Raw genomic sequence first — 19200 nt, forward strand, 5'->3', positions numbered from 1 at the left:
AAAGACATATATTTTAAAACTGAATCATGACACAACTCACTTATAAGTACGTGATTAAAAAAATTATATGTAGATTTAAATAAAGAAAACTATAATTATTGATGCAAACAATCATACCAACATATAATAATTTTTTAAAGGTAAACACGAAAAGAAAAGAAGATGGAAAACACTTTTCTTTCTTTTGTTTTTTTTTTTCGAAGGACACTTATTGGATACATGGGTAGGATTAGGAACATCAGTGCTATCTTGTTTTTATAAATTTCATCAAGAGTATTTGAACATTTGATTTTGAACCAAGTTCCCATTGTGAATGGGTATTAAATTTTAGCAGTTCCTTTCCCTGGTTTAGCCCACCGTTTGCGAATTTCTCTCTCGTCTCCTATGTTAAAGTACCAAAAAGCATGAAGCATTGGGAAAGATAGGTGCTTCATTTTTAGGGTATTTTATTTCTTAAAAAGATGATTGTGTATTAATTGGTCAAGGAATAATATATTATATTGCAAAAACCAAATACTGTATACTATATTGTGCAACTAAGACTTTGCTTGATTAAGTTAGAGGCTTTGAATATTGATCTCACTGTACATGTTTTGACATTTAGTGACATCAAACTACTATTTTTTTTTTTTTCTTGAAAACTGTTAATACTAATTCATTAATCTTCAAATTATCTCATATGCGACACTTACATTAACAACTCAAGTTTGGTTGCTTGAGCTAAGATCAAAGATTACCAAGATTTCTTTCCCTCTTTACCCTTATTTGACCACCTTTTTTTTCTTCTCAAAATTAAAAAAAAACCAACTGCTTGCATTGACAATTTTGCTATACTACATTGCTAGGCTTTTGAATGAAGAGCCCATCATCTTCATGGACTGGCTTTTCAAGTATGAGTTAAAGAGAAAATATTATTAAAAAAATTTGAAAAATTTCATAATTAATCAAAGATTGAACCGAAAAGGAAGAACAATCAACAATGGTTATTACCTTATAACAAAAACCATAAATGAAATCAATATAGAATTCAATAGTTCTAACAAGGGATCTTAGAGGTGAACCACTTCATGACCAGAACGGGGGCCTTGATCAAACATAGTGCAAACTCTACTATGATTGTTACGCATAAGCAACATGGGCGAGGAAGCCTAAAGGCCTGCATTCACAATCGTCATCACAGCAGCAGCAACACATATTGTTTATTCCTTGTTCCTAATTATGCTCTTAACTTTGTTCTTTGGTTATCTTTCTGCACCTTTCTTGCTTTCCTTGATTTCTTCGGATATAACAATGCTTGAAGAAGTGGTACAATAAATAAGACAAGACAAGCAACGCTATAAATAAAATAAGTAAATAAAATCTGGTGCAGACGTATGTGCCGTTTACATTATGCCATTCCACTATTTTTGAAAGGGCAGCGATGACCAACCAATACCAACTCTCCACCTGATCTGTTATCTGGCCCTAGGATTAACCTGTCTTAGTTTCTTCTGGGCTTACGCTATTATCTTATCTGGGCTGTTTATCGCCGACTTATATAAAATTCTTCTTTGAATTTATTTTATATAGATAGCTATTATCGAAGAGAGCAATACCAAATTTGCCAGTTAAATCTGGAATTGTTAGCACAGGTGGAGCTGTTGCTATTCTTTTGTTGAGAACAAATATTGGCAAAACAATAATTGGATTTGGAGGGGATGAATTTAGTCTGACATTGTCATGTGGTTGAATAATGGAAATTACAATAAATAATCCGACATCGCTTTTCGTCTAATCTTGATTTTTATCAATAAACAAAGTAGTGGGATTGAAACATTTAGCAATATTTTATCAACTCTATTATGTTATGTCTAAAAAAATCAATAAAATTAGAAATTCGCCAGTAAAGTTCAACAAAAGTGAAGTGGAAAATCAAAATTCAGAGTGTATATTGTTAGGACTGACGTTACGAGGTCAATTAAGGCATACATGACAATTGACATGACATGACCCGGCGGCTAGGCGTACGAAACAACTTGGGGCTGCTGTAAATGTGCTTTTTGCCTACGCATTGCAAGATAGAAGTCTCTTGTAATATGGGCTTGATCGTTCCTCAAAGTTGGGCTGGCTGGCAAGGCAAGCCTACTAGGCGGCATCACTTGATTATCTTCAAGACAGCAATGACATAAGACACTTGTCAAGGATTGAATTTGATTTTCACGCAATAATTTTACAATCAGAATTACATCTCATCTAAATGCATGAACCATGCAGAGCTTGAGTCGAGTTATTAAGCAAAAGGACGAGCAATGGATTATACATGTTTCTGAAGATTACTAATTCAGTCGAGTTTTGGTGCAACTGCACGAGGAAATTTTCTAGTACAAGCACCATAATGGCAAGCAGTACAAAAATTAAAAAAATTATAAACCACCATCTGTCCCTACCCAACTGCAGGCAGTATTTTTTGATATCCCTCTTACCTTCATCATCTCCCTTAACTCACTCACACCATCCCATTTTCCAGCAGCTGCCAAAGTATTTGATAGTGCAACAAATGCCCCTGGCCTACTGTCGGCATTTAACTTAAAAAGTTCGTTGGCAGCTATGCTAGCCATTTGCACATCGCCATGTAGCCTGCAAGAACTGAGCAAAGCTGCCCAAACATCAGAATTGGGCTTCTCAGGCATCCCCATTACAAGTTCCCATGCCAGATCTAAACGCCCTGCACGTCCCAGAAGGTCAACCATGCAAGCATAGTGCTCCATCTTCGGTTTTATTGAGTAATCTCTCTCCATACTCTCAAAGATTTCACGGCCTTTGGCAAGTAAACCGGCATGTCCACAAGCAGAGAGAGCGCTAAGGAATGTTACATCATTTGGTTCGACACAACACTCTTGCATCACATAGAACAGTTCCAGCGCTTTAATTGGGTTCCCATTCTTTCCATATCCATCAATCATTGAGGTCCATGTGAAAACATTCTTTTCCGGCATGTGGTTGAAAACTCTTCTGGCATCCTCTATTCTTCCACATTTTGCATGCATATCAACAAGAGCACTTGCAATCTTGATGTCCATAAAGGACTCAGTCTTCATTAATTGACCTTGAACTTGTTGACCTATTTCAACTACTGATAAAACAGAACAAGCTCCAATTAGACTCACAAAAGTTGAAATATTAGGCCGGAAATTCAACCGTTGCATTTCAACAAAAATCTCAAGCCCTTTCTTAGCAGTTTCAACTGATTTACTGTAACCTTCAATCATTGCATTGAAAACTACGATATCTTTTTCAACCGTTTTATTAAACACATTTTCAGCCTCCTCTACCGATCCATTGTTCATGTAGCCAGTGATCAATGCCGTTGAGCAAACCACATTCTTTTCCAACATCATATCAAAAACAGTCCTGGCATATTGAACCTTCCCACTCTTCACATATGAGTCAACAAGCGCTGTATAAAGCACTTCATCAGGTTCTACCTCCAATTTCACCATCAGGGCATGGGCCATCCTTCCCAAAAACCGCGGTAACGTCACTGTACTACTCCCACAAGCAGACGCCTTTAAAATCATCGAAAATGTGAACCCATCAGGCTTTTCACCTGAATCAACCATTCTACGAACCAAACCAAGTGACTCCTGAACATTCCCATTTTTAAGGTACCCGCCAATCAAATAATTGTATGCGGACAAAGTGTGCTGCGGCAATTCATCGAACATTTGGGTGGCATATCTCAAGCACCCAGTTTTTAGATGCAATATAAGGAGTTTGATGGAAATATTCGTATTGGGAGAAAACCCAGATTTTATAATGTGGGCGTGAATCTTTTGGCCATGGAAAGGGGTATCTGAGTTAATAAAATGTTGAATGGCAACAGAGAAAGTTGTGGAGGTTGGGTTAGAGAGATAGTTTTGGTGGTTTGTCGAAACACTACTATTAAGCGGGATCAGGAAGCTTCGATGGTTGGGTGATGATGAGAAAATGGACGATTTGATCAAGGGAAGTCTTCCACTTTTCATTTTCCCATTCGATCATTATTGGAGTATTTGCTGATTTATAAATTTATCAACCAGGAACTATAGTTTTTCAGTTTCCAGGTTCAACCTAGCCCAATTTAAGTTTCGATTTGTGATAAAATGGACTGATTGTTGGGCCTATTTCAATCCACTGCTAATAATGCTTTCACATCTTATATGGCAAGAAGTTCAGAAAGAATAACCCATAAGATATAGTCTCTTTTTTTTTTTTAAATATACCATGACATATACTCGATCGCTCCTATATGTATTTTCTTCGCAACTTTTGTCCTCGATTCATGAAGAATCTTTGTAGACCATAAGTCCATAATTGACATTTGGTTCGGATAATTCTACATTTACATTTGATTAGTTTTAGCTTCAAATAATTTTATTAAATTTTAATTTTTTTGGTTTAATGATAAAAAAGTTATATCGAAGGTAATTCTTATTAAACTAAATATTATATGATCAAGTTACTTTTATTATGATTTGTGAAGCTCAAAACCTCATTTTTTAACATTTGAAATGTATTAAAATATTTTAATAGTTATATAATAACATATATTTAATAATTAAATAATAATTTGAATCAAAATTACAAAAATCCAGTCCTAAAACTGACCTATAAGCAAGTCTTGTATTACAAGTTTTAATGTAAACCTACAAACAATTTTAACGCTCTCTCTCAATTCAATTGCCACATTTTTTTTTTTGCTTTTAAATTTTGACTTTTATTATTTCAAATATTCTAATTAATTAAAATTTAAAAAGCATATACTTAAAAAGGTAATTCATCAAAGTTTAAAAAGAATTTTCCTAAATTTTATAAAAAAATGTTAAAAATAATAAGAGGTCAAATATTTTTAAATTTGACCAACAAAAGTGACAATTTAAAATGAAGAGAATATAACTCTTGCGTGGTATATTAAATGTAGTTATCAATAGATATCTTACCAACAAAATACAGAAGAAATTCATGGTAGAATTATATCGCTAACTATTTAGTTGCAAATTGAACTAATTAGTAGGGTGAAGTATATTGGACTCAATATCTAATACCACAGAAGAAGCTAACATAACAAAGCTCTCTCTATATATTTCAACTGAAATAAACTTGCATTGATTTATTCAAAACTTGGTACAATATATATATATATAACTTGCCAAGTAGGTAGTTTTCTAAGCTATATAATCTTCGCATGCAGAAGAAATGTTCTATTTATGAATATGAACAAATCTTCATGACGGAAGGCTCGCGATTCTTAGTAGAAATTATTGAAACTGACAATTAATATAGTTTATTACTTATTACCTCATCCACATTGTCACTTAAACTGCTGATGTGTAAGACAATTTAATTATAATATGCCAGTGGTTGATCCGTAAGTAATAGGTGGAGCTAACTAGTCGTGTTGAGGGTCCGGTCCTCCGGGTGAAATTCTTGAGACATCCGTCAATACCCTCCTCCCATCATGCTTCATTGCAGACAAATCATAGCCTGTCAATGCCTTTATAATGGATCGGCTGTCGATCCTTTTCTGCATTGTCTTACGCCCACCATAACTCTTTGCTTCTAAAATGTTGATTGCATTTCCTGACAAAATAAGAAAGATGACTAGGGAAGCTTGGATGATGGTTGAGTTAGGCATTGCTAATTAATACAAGCTTGAATATGCTGAAGCCGGTGGGAGTGATCTGATGAGTAGTAGTAGTAGTAGTAGTAGTAGGCAGTGGCAAGTGGCATTTTATAGTACCATCTATAATCCTATTCCATTGCAAACGTCCAATATTCCACAGCACAGGAAGCTGACAAATCCTGAAGGGATATTTGTTTTTGTTTTTACATGGATTATAACTTTTCCTACCCATTACCAGATTACTTAATTATCCCACAAATTGCATAAAGGCTGAATCATTTGTCTTTGGTCCCCACATGAGCATACCCTATACTATATTTCATCATTCATTTCCCATTAAAAGTTGGCTACACAGTCATCACCGATATCATCGTCCAAGTAGGATTTGGGGCATTGCTTGAAAAGACAAAAAAACTTCAACAAAGTTTAGCAACCCATCCTTGGACTACAAGACAAGAAACAGACATATATTGCCAAATTCCATTGAAGTCATTCTTGCATTTGATTTCTGTCTTTTCCTTTAACCCGGAGTACGTGACTCTGAAAAACGGATTCATCTTTGCGCGCTTTACATGTTAGGACATAGTGTCCTTCCACATGGTGTTATATATAATATATAAGATGGCACCTATTTGATTCCCAATAAGTAATTTTTGTTGCTAATCCAACTTGCATTTGCTTTAGGTTTTTTGGATTTTGGCTCAACGCTGACTCGTAATGTTTTTCCTCTTACCTTTAAATCTTATCACCTCCCTAATCACATATCTCCACCCTTCCCTTGGACGAAGATCTTTGCAACTTTATGTTTGGTTTCGTCAACGGCTGAATGATGTTCCAGTTTTTGTCTTTTTAAATTCCTAATAAAATACATAATATATTTGTCTTTTCATCTAATCTATCATATTGCCAAAATGTATGCAGTATCACTTGATAGATACACCTTATTTTCTGGCTAAAGATTGTCTTTTGCAATGGGATAATTGCATTCACTCTTAAACTTTCAAAAATTATTGTTTTAAGGAAAAATTATGCATAGACTTTGATCTAATATATAATTTTATTTTGTGTTATTTTATATTTGAGATATTGATTTAATTCAATTTTTACAAGCTATTAAAACTATTATCAATATAACATCATTTTATGTCTACATATTACATAGATAAATAATAATATTTACAAACAAATTGAAATTAAAATATTTTATCTATTTCTTTAAATGTGTATGATTGAATCAAAATTAAAGTTTCATATCATATACATATATATTACATATTACAAGGTAGACAACATATAAAAAAAACAATCTTATGCGTCTTCAACTCTTCATAAAATTTTGACAAGTGGCTATCCTCATTATTTGACACATCAACAAATTAAAATGGTCATTTTTTTTTCTTATTAATATAACCACATGTTTCCCTTCTTTTTTATTGTTTAAGTCGAGTCAGGTGTAGTATTTAAGTAAAATTATGTTTTTAATATACTTTTTTTATTAATTATTAATTTCTACTTTTATATATTATTTTATCGTATTTTATGTTTTTTAAATGCAATTATTTCATTTATTCACTTGGTTTTCTTTATATTTTTATTTTAATAAATTTGACTCGTAAATTTGGTCATAAAACATATTTTAATATTCATTTATATTAATATTGATATAAATATACAATTTATATCTAATATTGATATACAATAGTACGTATAATATAACTTATAACATACCATGCTACTATAAATTTATTACATAAAAATTATTTTAATTAAAAAATGTAAATTTCCTTTAAATTTTTTTCTTAAAAAAGTAAGAACTAATTTTTTTAACATAATAAATAAAAACAAATATTTTTCTTATCTATACTATTATTTAAAATTTTGACTGAGTTAGTATCACGAGTCAATTAAGCACCAACTTAGTTAAGAAATTATAGGAATGCCCTTCAATAATTAAAATAAATAATATTATTTGAGGGCGTTTTAGTCTTTTCACTTAAAATCCAATTAAAATATGCATATGATGGAATTTGAACCCATTTCAATCATATTAGTAAAACATTTAATTTATCACTCAACTAAATTTTTATTTTGATATTTTTATACATTTTAATTTAATCGAATTGGTGCCACAAGTTAAACGACTCAATATTGATGGCGACACCATAATAAGTAATTTTTTTTTCATTTTAATAACGTGCATATTTCATGTATTATTAATAATTAGTTTCAAATAATACGTTTTATTATTTATTATATGTTATTTTTAAACACACATTTGTTAAGATTTCTAGTTAATTTTAGTCTATTTAACATAAAAATAAAAGTTAAATAATGTTGGAACTTTTTATGAATTTTTTCTATAATCTTCATGTCCTTTTTAAGGTCCGTGTTTGGGATTCGTTGTAACACCTCTTGCCCAACCCATCACCAGGTCCGAGTTACGGGATGTTACAGTCGTTTTAGGAGCAACTACGGACAAATAACATTCAAATTAAACATAAATCATATAATCATAACCATTTTAGTTCATAATCACCATATTCAACCTTTTTTGGGACTTATACGAGCCTACGTATGCTCTAGAATTGACCCGAAATCGAACAAGGACCAATTTGCAACAATTTCAAATTTTCGAAACGACATCATGACGTGAAAGATTTCCTCGCCGCGATGTGACATATTGACTTGCCTCGTTGTGATGACGAGGTTTCTCATCATGTCGTGGCTCGGAGTCTAGGTCTTGTCACAACGACCATCACTTGACATCGCAAAGTGGACTCCATTTTTGACACAAATAAAGCTTTTTGGTACCTATTTCAAGCCAACCATAACACTGCCTCATTTGGTGCCTATTTGCGCCTTTTAGCTACATCAAACCAACCAAAATACATTCCATAACATTCATTTAACCATTTCCCAAAATCAATCAACTAATATCCCTCAATTTGGCTCCATTTTATACCAATTCAACCTATTCAAACGTCACTTATACAACCATGCTTTTAAGCTATTCAAACCAACATTTAACCATGCCATATCAAGCTTAATTATGCTATTCAAAATTTCCTATACAATATCATGTAAATTACCAAATCAAACATGTACAAACTTAACATTAGTTTGCACAAAATAAAGCATTAACCAAAGTTTCAAAACAAACTAACATTTTTTTAAGTTAATATAGCAACACCTATGCACATGCCACAAATCCGAGTCTAAAACGATTAAAAGATTACTAAATAGATTGTAGGATAATGTGGTCTTCAAGCTAATTCGATCAAAAAATTTCACAAATAACGATCTATAAGGAAAAGAAAAAGTAACGGATAAGCATAATGAATGCTTAGTAAGTCCATATGAAATTTACTTAACTTACTTTTATATTTATAACAATTTAGCAATTAAAACACATTGGTGCAAACATGACATCTTATGGCAACAATATAGTTTCATGCACAATTCAATCACACAATCACTATGTTAGTTCATTTGCACATCAAACCATAATACCAAAATCATGTACATATATAACCATTTCATATTATAACATATACTATTAATTATGCTCAATTTATAAATATCACATTTCAATTCACAATCAATCATTTCGTTTCCGTTTTTAGCTACTGTTTTCATTTCTGTTTTGCCCGAAGAACTATAGCAAAATGAACTCGGATATACATGACTAATTTGCTCACACAAGCTGTCATAATCAGGTTGCTCACAAAAGCTTAGTTCGATGATGCTGACACTAGCTTTAGAGATTCTGCAACATATGTTGGATCTCAAGCCATCGTATTATCTCTGATTAAACACCCATTTCCCTTTTTTGATTGAACTATTTCCTTTTTTGTTTGGACCCTAATGACATGTCATCCGTATCCTAATCATTTATTAAGTTCATACGAGCTCTATTACGATATTCAATTCATTCCAATCCCTGTAATATCGTCATATACATATTGTCGAAACCTTTTTTAGAAATCGACTTTTATTTTAAAAAGACGAAAATGGGAGTTATCACCAATCCTTTTTATGATGTGTGATCGAATCACCTCGTAATTTGATCGTTTTAATAAAAGGTTTGATTTACTAAAACAGTGATATTTGGTCTACAAAATCTAAGGAATGGGTTCGGGAGTCGGTTACGCACAAGGAAGGATTAGCACCCTCGCGATGCCCAAAATTGGTATCTAGTTGATTACTTGATGTCTTAGTGTCGAGAATTGAAAATTTGAAGGGAGTTTAAAACACGACCCCTTTTTGTATTAAGGCATTACTTAACTAAATTAATTTTCACGAAAATGGCTTATCTCAAGTTAATCGAGAATAAAGGATTATGTCCCGTAAGTTAGGACACAATGCCTTAAATCCTCGAAATCAAGAATAAACACTATTTGGTTGATACTTAAATCTCATTTTTTATTTTTAAAATTGATATTCGACTATCTCGGTTTTAGAAAGAAACCATATTCCATGAGTTAAGAACACGACTATACCAATTCCAAAAATAATGAACATTACCTTAGTTTTGAACATTTTATACGTTAAAAAAGCAAAGATAACCCCCTTTTTTAAAAAAAATATGTGTTTTCTTTTAAGAAAAACGAATGAACATATTGCGATATAATACATGAAATGATGATAGTAAAATAAAACGAAATAGCCGTGTAGGTAAAAATGGAAGGACGATATTAGGGTAATAAACAAAAGATAAAATAAAAATAAAATAAAAGAATGAATTGTTAAATGATGATGGCAATGCCACTACAATAATAATGAGAATATCAATTTTATAATAATGGTACTAATCATAGCATAGTTATTATAATATAGACTAATAAAATAATGATAATAATAATGATGAAGGTAAAACAAAAATAAAAATGTATAAATGAAAAGGAAACGTAAATAATATAAATCTAAACGCTAAAATAAATGACATAGTAAATAAAATGGCAAAATTAACCAAACTAGGGATTAAATTGAAATTTAAATGAAGTTTAAAGAAAGTATTTCAAAAAGGACATAAATAAATGAGTAAATGAAGAAATAAAAGGCTAAATAAAAAACATAACAAAATTAACAGTATAAATCATAAAGAAAAAGACACAAAAGGACTAGATTAAAATAGGATGAAATATATGGGGACTTGAAAGCCAATTTTCCCCCAAAAAATTCACACGTGTCCTTCCTTTAATGGGTTCACAATAATCGAGGGACCAAATTGCACAAAAAATAGAATAAAAGGGTGAAATTAAAAGAAATAATAAACAGCAGTAGGATGAAATTTAAAATAGTGAAAATGCGAAAGGACCAAATAAATTAGACCCTCCCTTGTCGAAAACGCACGGATCCTACGCGGTTTGGGTGTCTATTTCCTAAAAATGGCCCAAGGACCAGAATAAAATAAAATAAAATAAAGTGGTAAAGTTAAAAGGTAAAAAAGACTACATTTTAAATCGCCTAAAAAGCGGAGGGACCAAAAGCACAAATAAACCCCTCGCATAATAAACACGCGAATCCTACGTGTATTGGGTAGGGTCTTGGGTCAGTTTTCAAAACGACACCATTTTGACCTCCTATTTAAGTTAAAAAATTCTGAAAAAAATCATTTCAACCTTAGTTTTTTTAAAAAAAAATCGAAAACCCCTTTCTTTTTCTCTGAAACACACCCTAGGACCGGCCACTAATTCAACGAGCCTCCACGTTAGCCATCGGTCGCCGACAACGGACTCCGCCATTCCCAATGGCTGGAAAATGCAAAAAAGTCTCCTTTTTGGCCTTTCGACTCTTAAAACTCAAATCTGGGGTCGATTCTCTCGAAAAACTTACCAAAAGTCGCAAAAAAGGGAACCCTTCGATTTTAGGGTTTTTAAAAGGGTTCACCTTTCATCAGAGGTGACGACCTCGACCACTTTTGGTGGCAGAACACGAAGCATCAGGTAAGTTCCTTCTTTTTCTTTTTTTAATTTTTTTTATATATAAAAATATTCGAAAAAATAAATAAAAGAAAAAATAAATCTCCTTCGAAATTTTATATTCTGTTGGTTTTTTTTATTGCTTTTTCTGTAAAAAATTACATTGCGATTGTTGTGGCTTTTATAGCCGATTTACAACATTATTTATTATTTATTATTTTTTTCTTTATTGTTTGCTTTTGTTGTTTATGCACTTGTATCTATCCCTTTTTCTCTTTTCTTGCAAGTGGCGGAGCCAACGGAGAGGAGAGACAGACCTTTTGCCATTTTGGTGAAATGGCAACAGAAATGGCAAACCTTGGGACGAGGATCTTCGGGCGGCGTGCTTGTGAAAGGAGGAGCGACATAGGGGGCATTAGGGTTTCTATTTAGCTTTTAGTGTCATAGGCTTTAGGGTTCTTCATTTGGGCCATATTGGGCCACATTTGTTGTAAATGGACTCTCCTTTATTGGACTTTATTATTTATTTTTTGGTTTTGTTTATCTGATTTCTGTTTGGGCCTTTTATTTATTTGCAATTTGGGCTCGGATAAAATTGGGCTATCACACATATCATTCAAGTATATAAACATTTCACATCTATTCCATACATCATGTTCACTTGTAATATTATATTTATCATACTTACAGTTTAGTCCTGTAGATGCCAAAATCGTCAGAATTATAATTGACCTAAACTGATAAACAGTATAAGATATATTTGAAACACAACATAAATAACATAGTAATTTCTATATGAACTTACCTAGAAAAAAAAACAATAAGCAATATGTTGAGAACTAATCTGAAATTTTGTCTTTTCCTCGGTTATCCTTCAGTTGATTCAAATCCCGATTTATACGATAATTCATTTCATTTTATCAATTTCAAATACCTTAAATCATCGTACCATACGCATATGAATTTTCAATTTCATTGTTTGAATGTTACCTAAACTTTTTCATGTTATTCAATTTAGCCCCTAAAATCAATTTTGCTATAACTTTCAAATTTGAGATTCGATTTCAAAATCGATCTCAATTACATCCTTCTACAACCCTCTACTATCTATAATTACAAAAATATAACATCAATTTCAAATTTTATGTACTTTAGTCCCACAAACTAGCAATTAAATTTTATAAACTAGTCTTTTTTTAATATCTATTCTTAAAATATAACAAATTAACACTAATTTCATTAAGCATTCAACAATGGTAACTTTGGAAAACTTCAACAAATTTAAAATTGATACACGAGCTAGCTAAATCAAGCTTCCGAGACATCAAAAACATAAAAATTACAAGAAAAAGACTAAAAAATCATAACTAAATAAAGGTCGAATGCTTGAAGTATGAAAAAAGGGTTTTCTTTCAAATTTAGTTGAACATGAAGAAGATGAAGAAAGCTATCATCTTTTTTTTCCCTATTTTGTCTTTTATAGTTTAATTAAAATTCAGTTAAATTTAATTAATCAAAATTTAACCTAATTAATTATCATTAATTAAATTTAATCAAATTTAACAAATTTAGTGGGTTGTAATTAGAGCTGATCATGGGCTGGGCGGCCCGGCCCGGCCGAAAAATGAGAGGATTTGGGTAAAAATATAGGCCCGAAAAATGGGCTTGGGAAAAAAAACAAGGCCCGTTTAGAAAAATGGGTCGGGCCCCGGGTAAGAGTTTTTGGCCTGGGCCCGGCCCGGCCCAGCCCGAATTATATATTAATATATTTTTTTATTTTATTTTTAATCATTTTAAATTTTTAATATAACCATTTTTATTACATTGTCAATTTGTGTATTGTTTTAAGAATTGTTTTAGTAATTGTTTTAGTATCATTTTTATTTGTTTTAATATTTGTTTTTATGTTTTTAAATATATTTGATTTATTATATTTTTAAATTTTTTATTTAATGAAATAAGCAAAAAAAATTAATATGGGCCGGGTCGGGCTGGGCTCGGGCTTAGCAATTTTATTTCGGGTCGGGTCGGGCCGGGGCCGGGCCTAGTAGACGGGCCTAAAATTTTGTTTGGGCCCAGCCCGATCCCGGCCCGGCCCATGATCACCTCTAGTTGTAATCAACATCCACCACCCGTTTAGCTAATCAAAAATGGTCAATTTTTCATTTGGTCCTTCGACTAATTAAAAATTTAGAGAGATTAATTGTTACCATTTTTACAATTTAGTCCTTGCACCTTAATTAACTACCCATTTTACAAAATTAAGGGACTAAACTTTAATAAAAATTTATACTAATCTCGTAAATATTAATTATTGGAAATAGGATTTCAAAATCACCATTTTTGACACCATTGAAAAACGAGCTGTTACATTCATAGTTGCCCCTCCTAATAATGTTCTCCAAAATTTTAATTTCAAAGTTATATTAACTGTATAAATATATTTTATAAAAAAATGGCTTTATTACATATATCTTTATATTAAATACAATAAAATTGCATGGGATGCAAATTAATATAATATGTATTTAAACCACAATCAAAATTTAATGCGTATAATTATACCAAATTAAAGTTTACCTACATCAAAATTAATGTATAATTTTAATGTTTATCCTTTATTTTAATAAAAAATATTAGATATTATAATAAAATTTTCGTAATGGATTAGAGTTAATTTTATTGTGGATGTATTCTTAGAATTATCAAATTTGAGGTTGAAGTTAAAGGAATGCATGTGCTTTAGTACATTTGTTAATTATCAAGTTAAAGAAGTGCAAAGTACGTAGAATATCTTATGATCATGGTATAAAAACTGAAAATTGGAACATTGATTTATGTCGACCGAAAACGGAACATAAAATATAACATTCGATGCCTTGTGTTCCTCAAGTGGACACATTTTGATGTTTTTATCTACAGATATTTATAGAAGAGAAAGATATAAGTTGTAAGAAGATATGAATTTTATTTTACTCTTTAAAGAAGATATCACTGTGTACTCGTTGCATAAGTTAGTATTTTTCTCTTTACATGTCCACTTACTTCGTATTATCGCTATTTTAGGACGTGGGTATCATGCTCATAAGTCGGCATTATCATCTTTGGCTGCCTGTTAACTTCTCAAAACTATATTATCTAAACCCGCGTCTCTCAATATTCAAACTCATACCCTGAAGAGTCGGGTATCAAGGCTTGGGTTTGAACATGGGGAGATGTACTTTTAAATAATAATTTTGAGAAGTCAATAGGCATCCGATAAAAAGATAATACCGATTTATGGCTATTGACATCGACAACCTAAAAAGGTAGCGGTACCTTGTTGGCTGCTAGGCTGTGATAATGGTATCTTCTTTAATGAGTACAACGGAGCCACCTCCCATAAGAAAACTAGAATCTAGTTATTTATGAAGTGGTGGTGGGGGTCAGGTCCCCAGGACTTGTTCTCTCAGGCTGTTGATACCCGTTTTTCTCAGCTTCTTTGTTCAGGTACTGTCTCCAGGCCTCGATGGATTGTTTTACATTCGTCTTCTCTATCAAGAGGCGACTTTCAGAGGCTGCAGACAAAAGTAAAATCAAGGTAAGGCACATCAGACACCTAAAGATAGACATTGTTGCTTTGACATGGGAAGTAGAAGAGGCTTCCCGTATTTATAGACTTCCGAATAAACTTCATCACAAAGTGGATGAGAGATCGTTCATCAATCAGTCGACTGTAAAATGTCATCTGACTGGTAAAGACAATCGTGATCATGTTAGCACAACTAAGTTTAAAGCCGCAGAGACTATTCTGACGACGCTTTGCCAATAAGATCTCCATAAGCCAACATTTATTTTGGCGTATTGCAAGTTTTTGGATTATTAAACTCGTTGTTGCCTAATACTGATTCTGATTCATTTACGAGGTTCGCAACTTCACACATGGATAAAATCGAGAATACGTCACTGCATGTTAGGCATGGTCATTCATGTGCCTGCCAAGGAGGATTAGTGGATAAACCACACCGACCATTGACAGTTTATAATAAAAAGTTCAATAAAAAAGCTTTTCATTAAACCAATTCCATGAGGTAAAGTAGAAACCCCTTTATTTGTCACCGGTTATTCATTTATTGGTAAGGGCCTCTCGGGGATAAGACAAGCGTCAAATTAATATACACAAACGATGCTTTCAGATAATCAAGGATTTTGCCTTTAGTTTCAAACCCTTTTTCCCTGGCTGCTTTGCAGTTCTAGATAAGATCAACAATCAACATCAGCACCTACAAGCTATTTTACTGTCATTGGTGACACAAAAAGGATTCGAAAGTTGCCGAGTGCTTAGCCAGTTAGTTCAGTCAGACGAAGGAGCATCAATTAGATCCTCCTTGTTCAGAAATCTCTCCCAGAATGATGCTGCTGATCAGTGAATGAAAAGAGACATTAAGCGTTAAATGAGAGAGACATGCACTTTCCCTAATTTGATAGTTAAGTTAGGCCTGGACTTCCTTTATTTATTTATTTTTTTTACTTCCCTATATGTACCTGCCCATAGCATGTGGTTGATATTCGTTGTGATTATTAACTCCAAAAAGTACCTCAAATGAAGCAAAGAACCGACTAATCTGTGATTAACAATGAGTTGTCCATTAGGCTAGAATTAATAGCAACAAATGCGGACTAGTTTTGGATTCTTTCCATTATCCAATCAGATGGTTATTTCCTCTTCACAAAATGCACTCTGAGTATATTTCTCCAGTGAGGAGTTTGGATTAGATCCAGCAACTTCTCGTTTCTGTCAAGGGTCAAGGGCATTGTTTTCGGCTAATAGGGTAGAGTAAAGACAAATCATTTTTTGGCCTTAATCTATGTCCAATACTTGGCACGAACTTGAGATTTTGTCCGTATTGTATATTCTTAAGAGCTACCAAACAAACGTAAAACCTTATTTCTTGCTTTCTTAATATTTCTTGTCTTTTCAACTGTTTCTCTTTGCATTCTTAATATTTGTAGCCACACGAGCATGGATGCAGCTGTAAACATTTAAACGATCTTTTCCATTAAAATATGCAGTCCTGTAGAAGGTTGTGCACTCAATCTAATGGTTCAGCTGAAATTTCTGGTCTTTGATTCAAGTGTACACAATTTACTTGGAGGATCCTGCAACTATGAATCCAAACTCAGGAGCGGTCTCAAATACGGGTATATGCCCAAGATATAGGTATAATTCAACATTTATTTATTTATTTATTTTTATATTTGAAAGATCATATCTCACACGCTAATCATTCCATAATCTTTTCTCAGGACATCATTCCATACTCGCCCTTATATTATCCATTCTAGTAAAGCACCAGTTGCAGTGAAGAATATTAGTTGCAGTGCATTTTAAAAATGGTGTTATGAGTTTATAGGATCACATTTAATAAGCTTGAACCTTGTAATGAAAGAGACATTATCTTTTATCAAATCAATTTTTTATTATTTTTTCCATATGGAGAAGCTATAGTTATATCATCGTCTTTCCGTCCCATAATCTGCAGTGATAGATAAGCATAGAAATAGAATACAGCTCCATGGTTCAATTGTTCTTGCTTTAACTCTATAACAACAATATCTTAAATGTACACACATGGCCTTGATTTCGACACCAAAAGAAAAGTTGAAGGAATTGTTGGTGGAAGTGGAGTTTGGATATAAATCCCTGCATTCAATTCTTAGTGCTTCCTCTGTTATTTCAGAAAGAGTCAGAAGAGAAATAAAAGTGGCAGATATGCATATATACTACTTGTTTGAGGAAAATTTAAATCAATATTTTAATAAATTTGCATTCGATACGCGACAACCGCACCATGTTTTATTCAAATCATGCCGTCAATCTTTATATTTTGATGTTGAAATTTAATTTATGTATTTAAAAAGTAAAAATATTTTTTAAAAAAATTTAGTATTATTGTTAACATTAACAAAAATTCCTTTACTATCAAGTACGCTCGAATTTATACTAATTTGCTTATAAAATTGATACTATTGCATGAATCTATCGATGGCAAATCTTAATAGAAATTACCAAACACTATTAACGATTGAGTTTAATTTTTTAGCTAAGATTTAATATAACATTTTACACTTTCAATTTGACATTTTTTTAATATATAATTTTTTTTTAACTTAACTTGACATATTTTCTTAATTTAATACCTAAGCTTTTCTTTTCCAATTGGTATATGAACTTACATTTTTTTCTAATTTGGTACTTAATTTTTTTTTTGTGTCAATTTTGGTATTTAAACTTGTCAAATGTTATACAAATTACTCCAATATATTACAGTGTTATCTTTTATAGCACATATAATCAATGTATGACCAATATGTATTTTAAATGTTCAATTACTTTTAGTTTAATTTATTTTTTTATTTAACACAATGGAGTTATTTTAGTTAGGGTTTTTAACACTTTTGATTTCTTCTTCAATATCCATTTGTTAAGTATATCTCAAAGCACAGTTTTTGAACATGGATTTTCTTTGATATTGACTATATTTTTGTGGAGTTGAGAGTTTGGTGAAGACCAGACCATGCTTTAAGCTTGTTGTCCCTCTTAAGTCATTCCTACCATAATAGTCACAGTAATCTCAACTCCAATGTAAAATAAAATTTGAACATATTGTTTAGCTAAACAAAGGAAACTCCAAATAAATGTAATGATTCCTACAATTAAATTTCATGTCATTTTTCACATGTCGGTTACACAAAAAACTTAAATACAAAATTTAAAAAAAAAATCAAATTCAAGTATGAAATGTTTTAGAATTGTTTAGACAACTTTTTACCAATAAAGCAATCAATCCCATTTAATAGATCAAGAATCTAAGTCAGACACAAATCATCAAGTCTATTAAGCAAGATCAATTTTTAGTGGCTTTTGTCGTGCACAATGCCATCTGGTTCTTACGAGACTCAAGCCAAACCTCGAATGTTGTTGATGAGCTTAGAGCAATTCAATTTGGATATAACTTTGATCTTTCTATTTCTAGTATTTTTGCCCCTAATTACATCGTGTGTGCCTCAGTGTCATGGTCTGACATTGTGGCTACATTGCCACCGTGACAACCCACTTGGTGGATGGGATGAGGCCAAAGTCTAGGGACAAGAGTTCCCCGATGATGGATCCTAAAGGGCAAGTGTCTTGCAAGAAGCATCTAGTAAGTAACATGGCAAAGAGCCATGAGTGAACAAGGTCGAGGGGGTGATTGATGTGAGTCTGAAGGCACAATTTCAGACCCATGAATGTGGGACAAGTGATGGTCTCATGCAATGAGTTGAGACGATGAGTAGCTGATAAGCTATAAAAGTAACAGATTTTAATGATATTCTTAATGCGTTTTAGATTATTAATTATTCAAATTAGTGAATTTGATGCTCTTAATCCTTTAAATTCATGTTTCTATACTTAGGAGAGCATTTGGGAGGGAAAGGGGCAAAAAACGAGCCAAAATCGGACAAACATAGTTGTTTGCAGGAGCCACACTGTAACGCCCCTTACCCGAGACCGTTGCCGGAGTCGAGCACAAGGCACTACTAAACTTATTTGAGCACTTAACCAAATTTAGATAATTTATATCATACTTTTCAGACAAACTGTCCAACTGCGTCATA

At 32.3% G+C, this 19200-nt stretch overlaps 1 protein-coding gene across 1 annotated transcript; it reads right to left on the reverse strand.

The window, feature by feature from the left end:
• Positions 1-2269: 2269 nt before the first annotated feature.
• On the reverse strand, positions 2270-4085 carry LOC107958421 (pentatricopeptide repeat-containing protein At1g28690, mitochondrial). Its single transcript, XM_016894184.2, has one exon. The coding sequence runs from the start codon at positions 4002-4004 to the stop codon at positions 2403-2405; it is 1602 nt and encodes a 533-aa protein (XP_016749673.1). The 5' UTR covers positions 4005-4085; the 3' UTR covers positions 2270-2402.
• Between the last annotated feature and the right edge of the window lie 15115 nt (positions 4086-19200).

This window comes from Gossypium hirsutum, chromosome A05 (assembly GCF_007990345.1).
Source record: "Gossypium hirsutum isolate 1008001.06 chromosome A05, Gossypium_hirsutum_v2.1, whole genome shotgun sequence".
NCBI lineage: Eukaryota > Viridiplantae > Streptophyta > Magnoliopsida > Malvales > Malvaceae > Gossypium > Gossypium hirsutum.

Excerpts from the sequence above, each read along its gene's own strand:
- LOC107958421 (XM_016894184.2), bottom strand. The coding sequence starts at position 4,004 with ATGAAAAGTGGAAGACTTCCCTTGATCAAATCGTCCATTTTCTCATCA.